The following is a 19,605-nucleotide window of genomic DNA, read 5'->3' as shown; positions in this document are numbered from 1 at the left end:
ACTAGTAGTAGCTATCTCATAGGGTTGTTGGAGGATTAAATAAGAGAATGTGTGAAGCTCTGAGGACAGTGCCCGCCGCATGCTTATTGTTATTGTCATTATCTGTGTCACAGGAGAATTAGAAGGTATTATCAATTTATCTTAAATTGCAGTTCTGTTCAAGATACAGAGATATTCTTATTCCATAGAACTAACTAGCCCTTGGGGCAAAGAAACATTTGGATGAGGTGTCCTTTTGGTGAGAATTCTTTGTGCCACTTGAGCCCCATTTTATTTGTCTCCTCTAGTAGCATCTCTGCCTATGCCATTGACCAGGTATTTGCCAATACCTTTCCATCTTCTTTTCAAAACCCAACCCTCTGTCTAGAGGCTGGCAGACTTTCCAAAGAATAATCCTTAATTGCTGACTTATATCATTTTGTGGTTTTGGGGGCATATGGTCAGAAAATGAGGAGGGCAGGAGTGACCTTGGTGATCTTGGTGACCTTGGAGTAGAAGATAACATCCATTCATTTATTAATTCATTCACTTATGAAACTTGATTAAGAGCTTTCTATGTGCCAGGCATTGTGCTTGGAGCTGGCAATGCAATGATAAACCAGACATACTCCCTGTCCTCTTAGAACCTTGGTCTGGGGGCTGCAGAGAATTAAGTGCCAGGTGGAGGTGAACACAGAAAGATATGGAAATACCTATGTGGAGCCCCTCTACTTTTGAGGACAACTGGAAAGGTTGTCTAGGAAAAAATCAGTTGGAGTTGAGACTTGAAGGATGGGTAGAAGTTAGCCAAGGGAAGGACACAGGGGTCAAGAGTGTTTGATGCTGCCAAGGGAGTCCAGGAAGGTGAGACCCTCCCCCCAGAGCAGGGTCTGTTGGATTTACCAGTAGGGAGTCCCTGTACTTTCAGGGAAGCAGGCAGAGAGGGTGTCATGTGCTCCTGGCACAGAACCACACACCAGGTAGGTTCTCAGTAAATATTTGTTGAAAGAATTCAGTGAATAGGTTATGAAATGTGTATACTCAGCACCAAATGTAAAAGACCTCCCTGTCTCCCTCCTGAATCTCTGTCTCTTTGCCTTTTCTTCTGTTATTGAGCCTTCCTCTGTTTCTCCTTTTTCCTCCCCTATTTCTCTTTTTCTTGTATCTCTTCCTGTTTTTACTCTTCACCAGTAATAACGGAGAACTCGAGGGGCCAACCCCATGGCCTAGTGGTTAAATTTGCCGTGCTCTGCTTCAGCGGCCTGGGTTTGGTTCCCAGGCGCGCACCTACAGCACTCATCGGCAGCCGTGCTGTGGCGGCAACACACATACAAAATAGAGGAGGATTGGCACAGATGTTAACTCAGGGCGAATCTTCCTCAGCAAAAAAATAAATAAATAAAAACATATATATATATCTATATATAAAACAGAGAACTGGATCCCCCATACTCCTTTTTGTCCATCCATTTGTATATGTTTTTATTGATGTATTTGTAAGTAGAATTTTGTTCAATCATTTATTCACTTATTTATCCTACATTTAATAGGCACTTTCCAATGCAAAACTGAATAAGGTAACTTCATTTTCTAGTTGGAGAACCACACACTTAGCCAAAAAATTATAATACTTAAGTAGTATCAGTGAGTGGGAATATAGAAGCAGCAGCTAAGCCTGCCTGGGACTTAGGGAAGGCTTCCTAAAGGAGGTGACCCTTGAGGTGGGTTGAAATGAATGAGTAGGAATTTGCTATGAGAGGGAAGGGTGGTGGGAAAAGTCTGTTCTAAGGCATGCCATCCTACAGGGGCCTGGTGTTTTCAGGGCATTGGGAACATAGGCCTTGTGTTCCAAGTGGAGGAATTTGGGGTTCTTTTGTATGTTGTAGGGAGCCCAGAAAGATTTTAAAGCAAGGAATGACATTACTGACTTCGTCTTCTAGGAAGGGGAATCTGGCAGCTACGTGGAAGATCATCTCGAGTGGGAAAGATTGTTGGCAGGGAGACCAGTAGGAGGCGGTTGGAGCCGTCCTTCTGAGCGATGATGAGGCACGAACCAGGCAGTGTTCCCAAACTTCAGGCATTCCCAGACCGTTTTTACAGTTTGGGGTAAACACATACCACTCATGTTATTATTAACTTAACATTTTCCTTTAAATCAACTCCCATTTTATACTTAAATACATTCATTTTTAAAAAGAAACTATCAATGAAATTACAGTTTGTGATAGTTATATTTTTCCTTATACACATTGAAATACATGCATGGTTATTTTTAAAAAGGCACGTCCAGGGCCGGCCCCGTGGCTTAGCGGTTAAGTGCGCGCGCTCCGCTACTGGCGGCCAGGGTACAGATCCCGGGCGTGCACCAACGTACCGCTTCTCTGGCCATGCTGAGGCCGCATCCCACATAACAGCAACTAGAAGGATGTGCAGCTATGACAGACAACTATCTACTGGGGCTTTGGGGGAAAAAAAAAAGGAGGAGGATTAGAAATAGATGTTAGCTCAGAGCCGGTCTTCCTCAGCAAAAAGAGGAGGATTAGCATGGGTGTTAGCTCAGGGCTGATCTTCCTCACAAAAAAAAAATAAAATAAAATAAAAGTAAAAAGGCACGTCCAAGTACCACCTCCAGTCATCTTGCCTACACCAGTGCTTTGGGAAACAATAAACTAAAGCCTTGCAGAGGGATGAAGAGGAGAGGTCAGTGCCCAGAGATGTTTTTAAGGGGAGATGGATGGGAGGTGGTAACAGATTGGCTGTGGAAGTGGGAGGGAAGAAGAGTCTGGAGATGACCCCATGTTTAGCTAAAAAGGCTGAATAGAAAATGATATTTTTGAGATTGAGAATTTAAGAGTCTCAGCAGTGGGGGAGCAAGAAGACATAATTATTTCAATTTTGGGCATGTTGAATTTGAGTTGCCTTCTTTTCAAAGAGATCTGTTAAGTAAACAGTTGAAAACTTGGTCTGGAGCTTAAGAGAGAAAGTTGAAAACTTGTCATAACAGATGTGGGAGTCATTGACATATATTCTGGGGTCTCTAAGAAGGCCGTAGAGGAAGAACTTCTGATTCCTTTGGATGGCGCACAGACCCTTCATGATCTCCAGGTGCAAACTTGTGAGGGTTTTAAGCAGAGAAGAGGTACGATTAGATTTGCATTGTAGAAAGAGCAGTTTGGCAGTAATTGATCAGGGATGAATCCAGGTTTTGTGGATTTAGAGGCCTTCTTTAAGACAAATAATTTAAAATGATGAATTCAAAGTGAGATATGAAAGTAAATACTTATTTATAATGAGAAAAGAAATCACAGCCAGGTTACTAGAGCCTTGGATGTTCAGACACCTTTCTTTGGAGTTCTTGTTAGGTAGTGTACCAGAAATGCTTACATAGACATGGCTCCTGATTGAGACCCAGCTTCCCCTCCCAGTTAGAACTCTCTATAACTCCCAGGGGCCCGTGCAGGTGTGGAGTATGCTGGAAGCAGGGAGACCAGATAGGACCCAGCTGAGAGAAGGCAGAACATGAGCGTGTTAAGCCTTAATTTGCATGGCTGTGCACTTTTCTCCAGCATCCCTCAGCAGGCTGGGTATTGACCAGTGAAGCCACATGGTTGGCTTGATCCAGGTTTTGGGAAGTTCTAGCAGAGATGTGCTAAAAAGACAAGACAGTGAGGCATGATGTGATGGACCTTGGGAGCGAGCTGGGTGGATAGGGAAGGAAGTGAAACCAAGAAGGAAGTTCTTTGGTAAGCAGGGAAGAGGAGGACTAGCTAGTTCAGAGATGGAGCAGTTCCAGGTTATGATGCATTTGAAAAAGTAGCAAAGTCCTGTCATTTAAAGCATCAGGGAACTATAGGGCTAAGCATTAGATGAATTGTTCATGTGAACACTGACTTTGCTTAGAATGATGGGACTAGTTGTGGAGCGGGAATGCCCAAAGTTTTGATCAGTGTGTGCTCAGGCAGTTGTTGGTGAGAGGGATGAAGAAGGAAAGAGAGGTGATGTAGCTGAACAGTATGAGTTTCACAAGAAGTGTTCCATAATAATTTGGAAGAATAATGGTCTAGAGGAACTTTGGGGAGTGAGAAAGGAGTGTTATCTTGGGACCCTGGTTTGTGGGGTTTTAAAGTATGAGCAGGCTCTACTTGAAAGAGCTATAAGAGAAATGAGGTCCACGGGGGGAAACCAGGATTTAGGAGAGGCAAGGAGATGGAAAGGGTGTGCTGTGAATACAGAATATCTAACCTGCTTAGGAACCATAAGATTGTGATCAGAAAGCATCATTGAAGTCATTAGCTAGGCTAGATTTCTTCTCATTATGCACCACGTCAGTAATTAGTGAGAAGGAACAGAATGATAGTAAAATATTCTTTTAATAATGATGCTTTACAGGAAAAGGGTACTGACTGATATTGAATGTCATTGGTGATAGACTGAAACATTTCTGGTCACATGCCTTTACTCAGTATAATAGAGAATTATGTCACTCTGTTTAGCCAGTTGCTTTTATATTCCATTTTAATCCTTCTATTGGCTTTTTAGGTGTAGCTTTTTATACTATTTTTTTAGTGGTTGCTCTAGGGATCAGAGTATGCATCCTTAACTTATCACTGGCTACGTAGAGTTAATGTTATACCACTTCACATAAAATGTGAGACCCTTGCAGCAGTAAAAGTCCATTTATCCCCTTTGTGTTAATGAAGTCATATACTTTAAAAACTACATATGTCATAAACCCCGCAATACTATTTGTCATTTCACCTTAAACAGTTGTCATGTAGAGAAATTAAGAGATAAAAGGACAGTCTTTTATGTTTGTCTGCATAACTACCATTTCTGTTGTTCCTCATTTCTTCCTGCAGATCCGGGTTTCCATCTGGTGTCATTTCTCTTTAGCCTGAAGAACTTCCCTTAGCATTTCTTGTAGATTTGCAAGAACAACTTCTCTGTTTGCTTGATCTGAAAATATTTTTATTTCACCCTCATTTTTGAAGGATATTTTCTACTGATATAGAATTCTGGATTGAGAATTTTTTTCTTTCAGCACATTAAAGATTGTCATTCCTTTGTCCTCTGGACGTCATTGTTTCTAACGATTGTTCTCCTGTATGTAAGTCTTTCCCCCTCTCTCTTGCTGCTTTAAAGATTTCCTTTTTATCTTTGGTTTCAGCAGTTTGACCAGGATGTGCCTAGCTGTGATTTTCTCTGTATTTATTCTGCTTGGGATTTGCTGAAGTTCTTAGATCAGTCAGTCAATATTTTTCCCCAAATTTTGGGAATTTTAGGCCATTATTTCTTCAAATACCTTTTCTGCCTCATTTTCTCTCTCTTTGTTTCTGGGACTACAGTTGCATACATGTTAAACTGCTGATATTGTCCCATAGGTTTGTCCTGTGTTTTTTTGTCCCAGAAGCATTGTTAATTTTTTCCTATCTGTTATCTTTTTGGTCTTCAAATTGGATATTTTCTGTTGATCTGTCTTCAAGTTCACTGATTATTTTTCTTCTGCTGTCTTCAAGCTGAACTTTTCATTTCAGATATTGAACTTTTAAGTTCTAAATTTCCATTTGTTTTTCTCCTGTTTTTTTTTTTTTAAATTTTATTTATTTATTTTTTCCCCCCAAAGCCCCAGTAGATAGTTGTATGTCATAGCTGCACATCCTTCTAGTTGCTGTATGTGGGTCGTGGCCTCAGCATGGCCGGACAAGCGGTGCGTCAGTGTGTGCCCGGGATCGAACCCCGGGCCGCCAGCAGTGGAGTGCGTGCACCTAACCGCTAAGCCACAGGGCCGGCCCTGGTTTGTTTTTTTTACACAGCTTCTATTTCTGTTAGATTTCCCATTTGTCCATTCATTATGACTATCTTTTCTTTTAAGTCCTTGAACATATTTATAATAGCTGCTTTAAAAACTCTTTTGTCTGTTAGTTGCAATATCTGGGTCATCTTGGCATCAGATTTTATTGTTTTTTCTTTTGACTGTGGTCAGGTTTTTGTATTTCTTCATGTGTCCAGTAATTTTTGTTTGTACATAGGACATTGTGGATAATACTTTTGTAGAAACTCTATATACATTGTATACAAATAATACATTTTAGAAACTCTGGATTATGTTACCTTCCTCTGAAAAGTGTTGATTTTTATTTTAGCAGGCAGTTTAATTATTTGCAGATCACCTTGGATTTATAAGACCTGATTTTAGGCTTTGTTAGGTCAGGTCTATTTTGGTTTTGCCCTTAGTCCTAGAGCAAACTCCATAGTCTTGGGACATGGTCTTTGCTCCTAAGGTGCCACTCTTCTGGGATTTCACTGGAAAACCCAAGGTGTGTACCAGGCACCTCTAACTTGGTAGAACTGAAACTTCCATCTCTGTCTCCCCTGCAGTGAATGTGATACACTCAGCGTTTTTTTTTTTTTTTTTTTTTTTAGCTCTTCAGCAGTTGCTTTTCACTGGATTTCTTAGTGCAATTCAGGTATTGACTAAAGGAATTCAAGGGAGTTTAAATGCAGATTTGGGGCTCTCTCCTTTCCAGGATTTCTCCCTCTCTATTTTTAGTGACTCTGGCAGCCCCCAACTTTGTCCTCAAGCCAATAACTGCAGCTTTCTGCTTGAATTCTAGCTGCTCAGTTGCCAGCCAGACTGGAGAGTGCACTCAAGGGGAAAATCCATTTAAACATGGGTTTTTACCCAGTGCAGTTCTTTTCTTTCAACGGTCAAATCCCCTCCAGTTTCTGCCTGCTTTTGTTTGCCCTCTAGTGCCTTCAAATAGTTGTTTCATATATTTTGTCCAGAGTTTGTAGTTGTTATCTGTGTGAAGGTTAGTTGAATGCAGACTGCTCTCCCGTTTCTGGATCTAGAACCTGCCAATTGCTTTCAGATTATTTCGGAATCCATGGTGGCTTTTTTCAAGTGGTGCTGTTGGCAAGAAAATAATGAAAGTGGTTGTTGCAGAAACAGCTTGTATCGATTTCTCTTAGGGTAACTGACAGGGGCATTCAGGTACATTAGTGTTGAGATAGAAAGTGTTCTGACAGCAGTGGTGCACTTGAAGTAATGATCAGAAACATGGGTATGAAAGAGGAGACACCTGGGATACAGTCACCAGGATGTGAGTGCTCATGCATGCAGATGCCGTGCTGAGCACTCTGCCAAGTTCATCTAGAAAGGCTCTAGAGTTGGAGAGGTTGGCAGTGTGCTCCTTCCGGGACAGGAGGTCTTCCTGTTCTACTTCAAGCTGAGGAGCAAAATATATGGATCAAGTGACTGTACCCAGTCATGCCTTTTGTGTCAGGCATTGTCACCTGGGAGCAGTAGAGTGGCTGGCCTTCAGCCTTTTTTGTTTGAGAAAGGGTGGGATGAGAGCCTGAGAATTCAACCTTGGGCTTGGGTTGATAAGCTGAAAAAGAGATAGAGCATAGCCTGTTTTAACATTGGTCTATGAGGAAGTTTTTACCAAAATGAGAAAACCAAGAAGAATGTAATAAGTTTTTCAGAAACTAAATTTATTCAATTTAAAGGCTCATTCTTTATCCTGGTTTATGTCCTTCCTAATTTGGGGAGATTGAAAAGGTCCCCTCTTTAATGAAATGATGGTGAGAGGAAATGGTGTTTTTTTGTTTGTTTCTTTTTTTTGGTGAGGAAGATCAGCCCTGAGCTAACATCCATGCTAATCCTCCTCTTTTTGCTGAGGAAGACCAGCTCTGAGCTAACATCTATTGCCAATCCTCTTCCTTTTTTTTTTCCCCTCCAAAGCCCCAGTAGATAGTTGTATGTCATAGCTGCACATCCTACTAGTTGCTGTATGTGGGACGCGGCCTCAGCATGGCCGGAGAAGCAGTGCGTTGGTGCACGCCCGGGATCCGAACCCGGGCCGCCAGTAGCGGAGCGTGCACACTTAACCACTAAGCCACGGGGCCGGCCCTGAAATGGTGGTTTTTTTAAAAAAGACTCTTAACAAAATTAAAAACTATTAACTCTGTACTGCCAACCACATCCCACCCTCCACAAACAAAATTTATTTCTAGAAATATTGACAGTCCATGAAATCTAGAAGTTTGGGGAACACAGTCCTAGAAGTCTAAAAATTTTTAGGGTTACTAGGGTCACTTGAAATGTTGTCGGGGGTAGAGTGAAGCGTGTGCTAATTTGCCAGCCATGATCTTGCTCTGTGCTTAGAGTGTCTTCTCCTGCTTCCACAACCAGGGCAGGATGGAGAAGAACTGCTTGTGAGGCTGCGATGTCTGTGGTCTCCCCACAGTGAGCAGAGTGGGAAACGGAGCCAGGCGTTCCTCTCCAGGTCTCACATGATGGGAATGCCAGCCCATTGTTTAATACTTCTTTCAAGCTCCCTCCATTTCTTTTCCATCATCACCCTTGAGGAGTCTTGTGAGAGATCAGGTTTCTTAAAGCATCAAGGTTGCAGCTTGCTCCTCTGCTCTTAACTTCCTCCCAGTTATTCCACCCTGGATTTGGTTGAGGTGGCAAGTCTAGACCGTGCTTATACAAAGTCACAGGTACCAGGAGGGGTGCTGGGAGTTTATGCCCTACACCTCGTGTGTATTTCTGGTGACACACATGCCGGGTGGATTTTAACAAATGAAAGGAGTTAGGAGAATGACAAAACCAGATAGGGTTTGATTTATGATGAAAGTTGAAAAGAATGTTTGTTTTGGCTGAACTGCAAAAAGTATGGGGGAATAGGGCATTTCTTTATAAGTGTCTGGAAGATATAGACCCAGGAAGAGAGGAAAACTGATTTAGGATGACTCAAAGAGATGTCACTGAGATTGAGGATGCCATCCACGGTAGGAAAATCCAGGATGAATTTAAAGAATGGTTTCCAGGACTGAAATCTGTTCTCTTTGGATCGGGCTTTTCAACAAACTGCTGACAGTCCTGTCCCATGAGTCATTTGAAGTGGGCAGTTTGATGACTCTGTATTGAGATATGGGACATGGCTCTTTTTCTTATAGGGTATGTGTGAATATTTGGAGGAGTGTGGCACCACTGCAGTGAGTGGCAGACACTGGCTGTCCTGAGCATCACCTTTATTTCTCAGTCAGCAGTGGAGCTGTGGTTTCCTCTTCTTGGTTCAGGCAGCTTTATTTTATCTTATTTTATTTGTGTGTGGGTAAGATTAGCCTTGAGCTAACATCCGCTGCCAGTCCTCCACTTTTTGCTGAGGAAGGTTGGCCCTGGGCTAACATCTGTGTCCATCTTCCTCTACTTTATATGGGACGCTGCCACAGCATGGCTCTACAAGCAGTGCGTCGGTGCGCGCCCGGGATCCGAACATGTGAACCCCGGGGCCGCTGAAGCGGAGCGCGTGAACTTAACCCCTATGCTTCTGGGCTGGCCCCGATTCAGGCAACTTTAAAGGGTTTCTCTCCAGGGAAGTTGGAATAGGTAAGAGTTGGATCCCTGGAATGACGCTTGTCCAGGGCATCCTCAAATAAAAGGCCCTGCAATGTTTGCCCCCCCAAAACTTCTCATTGTTTCAACCTTAGACATGAAAGATTACTCCTCCAAAGTCTGCATTTTATTAGTATTATTATTTCTGATAAGTTATAACAGCCACTATCATCACCATTTATTTAGTGTCTGCTCTGTGCCAGAGATTGTCTGCAGTGTTTACAAGAGATCTACAAGGGACTCATGACCATTCTCATTTTACACATGAGGAAAAGGACGCTTAGTGAAGATGTGACTAGCCCAAGGCTACACAGCTAGAAAGTGATGATTCCAGAATTTGAACCCAGAACTGCCCCTCCTTTCCCCCACCACTCCCTCCCCCCCCCATTAAAGCTACAGCTTTTCTCCTTTATGTCTTTTTTTGGCAAACTCACTTCTCCCTCCCCTTTGGTTAGTCATTCTTCAAACCCACTGCACTGTTGGTGTGAGGAGAGTATCTTGTGACGTGCAGTGAAGACACAGCTACGTTCTGAGTACAAGGCTGTATATTGACTTCAGCCTAACAGCTTGGCGCAGTGCTCAGACTGCTGTCGTTTATTGTAGGCCTCACTTTTTAATCCTGACTTTCCCCTTAACCCTTCCCTCGGCTGCCTCACTAAAGAGTTAAGGGGTAGACCAAGCTACTTTCTGGTCCTCCTGTCTTCCTGAACATATTGATACCATCAACAGGTACATCTCACTCTGCCCAGATAATAGATGAAGGAGACGCTCCTTTCATTCTGGTCTTCCCAGGTCTTATCCTTCATATCAGGCTGGATGGCATCGATCTAGTCTCTGTTGTTCTTGGGCACTTTGGTTCAGCCCAGACAGATTCTTTTCTGTAGCTGCTCTGTCCCTTCAAGCACGTTCTAGCTGACATGCACCTAGCATCTAGGAAGCCATATTTCCTGTGTTTCAGGGCAAAGCTTTGGTGTCAGAGAGACTTGGATTTGAATCCTTGCTCCATTACTTACAAATAGGATGATTTTAAGTGAGTTCATCTCTAAGCCTCAGTTTTCTCGTCAGTAAACTTGGTATGTAGTAGTGTCCACTTCATTGGGTTGTGAGGATTCTGCAGAGTAATCCTCCTAAAGCTTTGGCAGATGGTAAACCCTCGATAGATGTTGGCTGTTGTTATTATTATTAGCTATAAATTAGTTACTATATTCTTTCTCATTGCCTAGATTGGCTTATTCACTACTGATCAAGTCTTTATGCTTACATATTCTCATTTCTCTCTGTACCTTGTCTTTTCTCTTTTATTGTCTCCATCTCCTACGTACCAGTTCAAATCAGTGATAGATGTTCCATGTCATCATTTACATCTTTTTCCCTAGGTACCCTCTCCTTGAATTGAAAATACTACCATTCATAGACTCATTGAATCACAAAATTGTAGAACTGGGATGTATCACTTCTACCATGAGTTAAAATCCAGGATCATGGAACTAATTAGTGGTAGAGTCAGGACTAGAACCCAGATTACTTGGTGTCTAGTCTAGTGTTCTTTCCACCACATTTTTTTCCTTACCCAAATCTCTCATATACATATATACACAATTAAAATACAATCCACAGTAGATTGGGGGAGGGGGACACGAGGAGGCACTTTTATTTAGAAGCTCATTGTTCCATCACTTCTAGCTCTGGCAGGGATCTCAGACCTGATGTTTGGGGTGTAGAGTTGTTTTCTGTTCCTCAGGGTGTTGGTGTTAGGAATTCCCACCCAGGGAATGGAGATTGTCTCTGTTCCTGTTCAGCCTAGTTCTTCATTGAGCAGATATATCCATGAACAACCCTCATATTGATAATTTATAAAATATGTTAAAATATATATGTGTTTTATAGTTTTTTGCTGAATTATTTCAAAGCAAACATCATGACATGTCACTTCAATGGGGACATTTTCCTAGAAATCCACAATTCGATACTTAACAGTATTCAAAATTCTCTAATATCATCTATTACCCAGTACGTATTCATTTTCCCCAGTTGTCTCCAAAATGTCTTTTATAGCTATTTTTTCAAACCAGGATCAATCAAGAACCACTCCATTAAGTTTCTCTCTCTTAAGTCTCTTTTAATTTAGAATAGTTTGCTCCCCCTTCCACCCCCAACACACGCCCCTTCTTAATGCTCTTGACTTTTTGAAGAAATTGGGCCAATTGTTCTTTAGAGTTCCCTCATGCTGGATTTGTCTTTCTTCCTAGTGTCTTTGAACTTATTCCTCTCTGACCTGATTTCCAAAACTGGAAATCAGATAGGAAGGCTTCATTAAATTCTGGGTGAATGTTTGAGGCAGGAATTTTTCCTGGGTGGTGCTGCGTGCTCCAAGTGGCAGCACATCACGTCCCACTGCTAATGCTGCTAAGTTTGATGATGGAGTTATGGTGGTGATAGATATCTCTTGTGTTAAGGAACACTGTCTCCCTTGCAACTGGTATGTAATGTATGGGGCTATTCTTTGGCACCATGAGAATGCCCAGTTCCCCATCAATAAATCTTTCACCCCATGGCTTTAGCATCTATTGATGATCAGATTTCTTTCTTATACTTAAAATAGAATTTGCATTTTGATACGTCCATTTCAGCTTGAAAGAGCTATATTTACTCACAGGGGTTCAGTTATAATGTTGGATGGTCCATTACCTTCCATGATCTTAAACCCACAAGGAGAAAATTCAGGTCTGTAATGAATTAGTTGTCAGACCCAGGGTTGAGGCAGGAGGAAGAAATTGGCAGAGATGTAACTATGCATGGCGGACAGATTTGAGGAATAAGTGCCTGCCCCTGCAGCGTATGCATGTTTTAAGAAGTGTTAATCTTCTCTCTCATCAAGCATATAAGAACACCTTTCTTGGGTCTTCATTCAAGTTGCTGGAGAAAGGAAGGGAAATTTGTTTTTAGCCAGTAACCAGGTTTGAACTTGGGAGCTGTATTGCCCCTAGAAGCTGGAAGATGGGTAGATGTGAAGCATGCAGTGGATCTTAACCAAATGTCTTTCCTGTTGGGAATTTATGTGTGCATTTGGACTGGCTTTTTGAAACAGGTTGCAGTTTGGATTTGGGACTGATTCATACTGTGGGGTTTCTCCAGGACTTTTGAGAGTGTGTGAGAAGTTTCTAAACTCAAAAGGCTCCTTTTTTGGCACTGCAGCATCTTTTCTATTTCGGCATCTTAAGAATCTGGGGGAACCATATAAAGATCAGAAACAAGTCTGGCTCTAAAGGCTCCCTCTGACTTGGTAATTCCAGTTAGTTGAATCCTGGCCCATTCGGATGAGACCATATAAAGAGGCTGTTTCCTGAATTTCCCGCTCTCTGCCTATCACAGGCTCTTTTTTGTAGAAAGCTGGTATTTCAGGACCGCAACCACCAGTCACGTGCCTCCAGCTCTTTACTCACAGTCATTCCTGCCCCTGTTTATTTTTGGAGAGAGCACATTTTTGCTTCTCTTCAGGAGCTATGCGGGGTCCTGCCCCCTCTGTCCATCAGGCAGCAGCCCCAGCGGGCTGTGCTCATTTCCCACACTCGGAGACATGACTCCAGCTTTCAAGAGAGAACACGAGGGGTGCACTGCCTGAGGGCTACCGTCACCCGTTCCTATTTCTGTCGTTCCTGGTGTTGCACATTTTAAGACTCTCTTTTTGAAAACAAGTTTGGGTAATGTTACCTGGCAGTAAATCTGCCAAAATTGGAAATTGTTTTCCCAGCAGATGTCTTGGGGCTGTGCCTCTGAATTTCAGAAGCAGAGCAATTTAAAGAATAAACCAGGACTTTTGACTTCTAGGATCAGCTCTTCTCTTCTTTCTGGCTTTTAAGATCATTTGAGCTCTGCTCTCTCTCACTCATCCAGGTTTTTTTTTTCCCTCTTCCCTAACACAGGGATAGCACACAGATTTCTTCCAAAGTCATAGCTCAAACAGATTGGTAGTGTCTTCCCACGTGCTTGGTCAAGGAGGATTCTGGAGTTGGTGAGCTGCATGAAAAAAATGCCATGACTGTCTTAACCTGCCTACAGATTAAGTTTCTAGTTTCAAGGATGGAACAAGAGTAAATTAATTACCCTTTAGATGCCTGGGCCATTACGCAGAGAACTCAAACACATAAGATTTGAGAAAAAATAAATCAGACATTCATGTGTCCTCTTGTCCTACCCAGACCTGATGGGCAGGAGAGGGAAGGACCCCTGGCCCAAATGGAAGGGTCCGTAACTAAAAGGTTGCAACTTCCCACCTCTCCAGGTGGGGACTGGGGCTCTGACAGTCGAGCTGGGGAGGGCATTCGGGTCCCTGAAATCCCCCAGCATCTGATCTGTCACCGTGGGGAGGGGAAAGCACAGCGGTTCTGACAGCTGGTCCTAAAAGGAGCCACAGTAGTTTCTTGGCCTAGGAGTATGTCCTGGGTTTCAGATCACGCTGGGGAGAGAGCCATGGGGCTCTTTTTGAAACAGGGCTGACTAGGTGTCTAGATGCCGTCATAGCTCTTAGGAGAGCAGCCAGGCATTCAGGGACTGGACTGTCCATGCCAGACCTTTTAAATTACATTGCTGATAGCCAGTCATCTGCTTACATTGCAAATAGATCATTTGCACCTAATTTTAAAGTACTGCGTTATGATCAAATTGCATCAGCTTCCACTCAACGCCCTGCATTGTGAAGTAACAGACACTGAGGGGCTCAGACTCCCAAAGACTTTTCCCAGGGACTCCTACCAACGTGATACCACTTAATAGCATTTGCCGCGGCCCAAGTGTTATGTGCTATCCTGGTAGCCCTACACCTTGGATCTGGTTGCTTCTGGAATGCTTTTCCTCATCATCCCTGCTTATCTTTCCAATCCAGGGCAAGCCCACTTTTCCCATAAAGCTTCCTTGACCTCTTCTGTCCTCAACACTTCCCAAGTTGGTTGGTACAGTTCTGTTTGCCTTTAGTCATGTACTGCAAGCTCATGCATGCTTGTCAGAGCCCTGGCTTAAGGATGCCCCAGGAGAAAGTGGCCTGGTAAAAACCACCACAGGTGACAAGAAAACTGCAAAATTGAGTGGAACTAGGGGCTGAGGGATTCCCCCTCAGCTTCACCCCGGGGCCCTGGATGCAGCCTCTCCCTGGAATGACTCTCAGGACCTCCATCCCTCGTGCCTACCTCCCACCTCCAACTTAGCCTCTTAAGTTTCAGATTAAGCCTGATGTCCAACCACATGGCTTTCATACAGACCTGGTACACCCTGAATTCTGCCTCTTCTCAGCCTCATTGAACTGGGGTAGCATTTGAGGACAGGGGTGACGTCTACGTTTTCTGTCTCACTCGGTGCACATAGGACAGTGCCCAGCTCCCCACATGGGGAACAAAGTTGAATTCTCGGGAGGAGCTTTTATAACTTGGTAGTCGTGGTAAATTAAGTCTGTCTCATCCAGACAGGGTATTTGTGTGTGGCCATCACAAGACTCAAAGGAGGGAGCATTTACGAAAATAATTTCTTATCCTTGGACCCAGAGTACTAAATCATGAACATAAGCATTCCTCGTCAGGGTACGTCTTCCACCAGATGCCCAAGCCCTGCTTTGCAGAGCGTTACATTCTACCTTCCCTTCCTAGCTCGCATCGGCCTCAGCGCTCTCTCCTGAGGTTGGCCAAGACTCCTAGTGGGGAACAGGGAGGACAGCTATAGCCTCTGCCCCGTTTTGTGCAGAGAATTTCTTTGTGACTCTTCCTCTCCTGGGCGAGCTCAGTGAAAAGTGGCTTACGGTTTTACAACATTGTGTTAACACCTGAAGTCTTCAGTCATTAGTACAAAAAACCTTTGATTTTGGAACGAGTTAAATTCTGTTGGATGTGGAGGAGTGACTCTTCTGTGGTGATCTTTTTGTTTTGAAGCTCCTGTCCTATTTAGCAGCTGGTACCATTTCCTAATGGGAAGAATAGGAGAGAAAATGTGTCTTTGTGTCACCTCTAGGCAGAAAGGATTTTCACTCATCCCCCCACTAGCCATGGCTTCTTGGGGTTTGTGGTTAAAGAAGACAAAACAGATGATTTTGGTTTTTAGAATCTTAGGGAACTTCATTAACCATATGACATCCATTAGTAGTCGAAGTGACAGCTCAGGGCAGGCTCAAAGGAGTCTTTTTTTTTTTCTTTTTCCTTTTTCCAAATGGTAGTATATTTTATTTATTGTGGTCTAGCCTTTCATATATCGACATTGGTAATGATGATGATGATGATGATGACAGTAAAGATATAGCACTTATTATGTGCCAGGCACTGCTCTAAGCACCTACCATATGGTCACTAATTTAATCCCTCAACAGTTTAGTAGTTACTCAAAGGAGTGCATTTTGACCTAAGTTTATGTCACTTATGCTCCTGTTCCATGCTACCTAATCTGCCACATTCGCTTCCCTGTTCAGTCTCTGCTTCTGTCACCATTATAACCAACACCCCATGGTAGACACAGAGGTGGAATGAGGGGACACAGGTTGAGGAACCTTGCCAATGCCACCCACGTTCCTTCCCTTCTTCTTGTGGACTCAGCATCTTACAGCATTGGCATGTACTGAATAGACTCAGACCCTCCTGACATTGTGGCACCATGGATTTACTTGGTTCATTCTGTCCTTCCCAACGTCCAGAGCAAAGAGAGGAAAGCAGAGGATCCCAGCTCCGAGAGTGTAGGTCAGCGGTCCCACACCCAGATGCCTATAGGGACCTCGGTGAGTGAAGTGGGACTAGGAGAAAGACACAGGCACACTTTCAGTTTGCACACTGAAATTGTAAGAGAAGATCACACTTCCAACCAAGAAATAGCCTCTTTCCCATTTTTCTCAAAACACCTGACATAGCTTTCATGTTCCCGCTTCTGGTAGACATAGGAACTGAGAGATAATTCCGCACAGAAAGAGAAACAGCAGCACGGGTGCACAGTAATAGATGGCAGCTGGCACTTGACTTGAGCAGGAAGGTGACAGAAAAGGAGGCTGGGGACTGTAGCAAACTGGAATGCGTATGTCCTGTCTACAGGGGGCAGCTATTACTCAGTCCTAGCATTACTAGATCTTCCGGTTTTTCAAGAGAAGCTGGAAACTAATGTTTTGTCTGGAAAGCTTCCAGTTTTTTAAGTGGTAGCTTAAATTTCAAAATAAAAACAAGCAAACAGAAAACCACTGTCTGGCCAAACAAAACATGTGGCTACAGGTCTGTGACCTCCAAGTTCAGGAACGTACATTACCACAAGATGGTCCTGTCCTTGGGTAAAGAAATATGGGATGTTATCTGCAAAAGCACAGGGAAGATAACTACAGGCCAAATTGGTTGAAAACATCCTCGAGGAGCCCCATATGGTTCAGTTCGGTTCTCTAATGTTTGAAGTCTCCCCAACACAGTACCTTACACGGAGTAAGAACTCAACGAAACACGGTTCTTGGTTTCTGCTTATACACAACTTTGGCTTCTGGTAGTCTTGGGTTACTCTGATTCCAGCTGGTCCTTTTAATTCCACTGCTCAGTGCTGTCTGAACAGCTTAACCTTTAAGCTTCAATTCTAGATTCCTGGGACAGAGAATTCGATTGGGTCAAACTGGTGCACCCCTGGTTCAATCAACTGTGTCTAAGGTAACAGGGGTCGTGAGATATAAGGCTTCCCCTTCTAGCCTGAGGATGGGCCAGTGTGGGGTGGCAGGTATACCAAAAAAGCATGTGTGGGCCAGGAAGCGATGGTGGGCATCTCTTAGTACATCTTGTCTGGATTTCCCCCCGATAGAGACAGACAATAGCTTGTTTTCCACTTCTATATTTTTGTTGTTTCTAACTAAGATGTACAGAGCCCCCAGATAGCTCCATTACCTGCCTCTAGCGTAGAAAACTCAAGTTTCTTTTCTCTGAGGTGTTGCTTACATTTCCCAGGAGGTGAGTTGGATACAGGCATTCCAGGACTTAGCTTCTTCTCAGTCAGTCATTTCCAGCACGTTCTGGCTCACCCTGCAGAAAGGCCCAGTATCTAGACGGAGCACATCCTTGGCAGGCTGGGAAGCTACTAGAGAAGCAGGAGAGAAAACATACCTGGTGTAAAATAAAAACATCAAAAGTCTAAAGGTATTTTGACACGTTGAGGGAGTGTTTTCTTAAAAAGTTACCGGTTAGGCTTTAAGCGATAGATTTAAAGGACAAGGCAATGACACGTTTGAGTCCAGGGGTCAGCAGACCACATCCTTCCTGCCAAAATTTGGCCTGCTGCTTGTTCCTGTGACGTTTTATTGGAACACGCTACTTCCATTTGTTTACTTGTCATCTGTGGCTAATTATTGCCCTACAGCATCAGAGTTGAGTAGTTGCAACGAAGACTGTATGACCCTTTATAGAAAAAGTTTGCCAACCTCTGTTTTAGTCCATTTATCAAAGTATCTCCTTAGACTGAGAACAGCAGTTGTAATTATGTGAAGTTCTGGGAAAGAGGAAGTTGATATTTCAAAAAGCAGTCCTAGGTAAATGCTGGCTAATTCAAAATAGGAAATGTTCTTTGCTGTTTTGTCCAACTTGAGTGATTCAGTGGATTGGTTGATGTTCCCTTGGTATTTTTAGTTGAGGTATGCTAGACAAGAATTCCTGCACTTGGGTTTCTGAATGTATCCATTGCAGGTGAATGGATGCTTCCTGCCCAAATCATCTGAGTAGATTTTTAACCCACCAGTTTAGTCTGTGTCTTTTAAGAAAGCCTCTCTTGTATCTTTATTTTATTACTTTTCTGTTTATAAAAGTCATATAAGTTGATTGTAAAAAATAAAATTGGAAAATGCACAGTAGCATAAAGAAGGAAAAAAAATTGCCTATAATTCTATCACTGGAGTCCCCTCTCACTCAGGTACTTGTACCTAATTGACACTAGATGTTATGTATTTATAATCTTCTCACAAAGTCAGAAGCATATATCTACTGTTTTGCAACATGTTTTAAAAAGTTGGCGTATGTTGAACTTTCTCATGTCGTTAAGTATTATTTTTTTAACCTAGCTTTTCGTTCTTGCATAGTATTTTCACATAACCATTCCGCCGTTTACTCAGTTCCTTATTGCTGTCCATTTTGGTTGTTTCCAGTTATTCACTATGCAAATTTGACATTATATTTCCCTCTGATTATTTCCTTGGGATAAATTCCTGGGGTTAGAATTGCTGGCTCAAGAGGTATGAGCATTTCTAAGGCTTTCAGTAGACGTTGCCAAATGGCCCTCTAGATCTTGCCAGTTTATACACCCACCAGGAGGGTATGAAATCACCCAGATTTTCATGGTAAATTAGAAAGGTGACTGTGTTTTTATTTGAAAGGTTTTGATAGGTCGAATATTGGTGTAGGTGACCTTAACCTCAGCCACTGCTTGCTTGAAGGCAAATGTTGAGTGACTGTGTTATTTTGGCTTCTCTTTCTCTGTAGGCTCCCCCTCCCAAACCACCCCGCCGGCAAGGAGGCTGGGCAGATGACTCCATGAAACCTTCAAAGTGAGTGCCAACAGCTCGTGGGGGTGGAGGTGGGCTTCTGTGTTGTTCTTTTATTTTTTATAACAGCTTTATTGAGCTGTAATTCGTATGCCTTAAAATTCACCATGTAAAATGTACAATTCACTCGTTCATGGTATATTCACAGGGTTGTGCTACCATCACCACAGTCAATTTTAGAACATTTTTATCAGCCCCCAAAGAAACCCTGTACCCATTAGCAGTCACTTCCTACGTCTCTGCAACCTCCCCAGCCCAAGGCAACCACCAGTCTGCTTTCTGACTACAATTTGCCTGTTCTGGACATTTCATATAAGTGGAATCATATATGATGTGGTCCTTTAATGACTGGCTTCTTTCACTTGGCATAATGTTTCTTTTTTTTTTTTGTGAGGAAGATCAGCCCTGAGCTAACATCTGATGCCAATGCTCCTCTTTTTGCTGAGGAAGACTGGCCCTCAGCTAACAAGCATGCCCATCTTCCTCTACTTTATATGGGACACTGCCACAGCATGGCTTGACAAGAGGTGCAACGGTGCACGCCCAGGATCTGAACCTGTGAACCCTCGGGCCGCCGCAGCAGAGTATGTGCACTTAACCACTACGCCACCAGGCCTGCCCCTGGCATAATGTTTTCAAAGTTCATCCATGTTGTAGCATTCTATGTGCTTCTTAAAGTAACTTTCTAAACAGAATGGAA

At 43.0% G+C, this 19,605-nt stretch overlaps 1 protein-coding gene across 1 annotated transcript in view; it reads left to right on the top strand.

Annotated features, from left to right (window-relative positions):
• IFT43 (intraflagellar transport 43) overlaps window positions 1–19,605 on the top strand; it is a 78,109-nt gene that overhangs the window by 9,545 nt on the left and 48,959 nt on the right. The window contains exon 3 of the mRNA XM_004426382.3: window positions 18,844–18,908. Within this exon, the coding sequence (XP_004426439.1) occupies window positions 18,844–18,908 (65 nt within the window). The remainder of the gene's footprint in view (window positions 1–18,843; window positions 18,909–19,605) is intronic.

The sequence above is a fragment of the Ceratotherium simum genome, chromosome 24 (assembly GCF_057802395.1).
Source record: "Ceratotherium simum simum isolate JZ-2026a chromosome 24, ASM5780239v1, whole genome shotgun sequence".
NCBI classification, from domain to species: domain Eukaryota; kingdom Metazoa; phylum Chordata; class Mammalia; order Perissodactyla; family Rhinocerotidae; genus Ceratotherium; species Ceratotherium simum.
The sequence above is the reverse complement of the archived record's forward strand: the minus strand, read 5'-3'. Positions and strand labels throughout refer to the sequence as shown.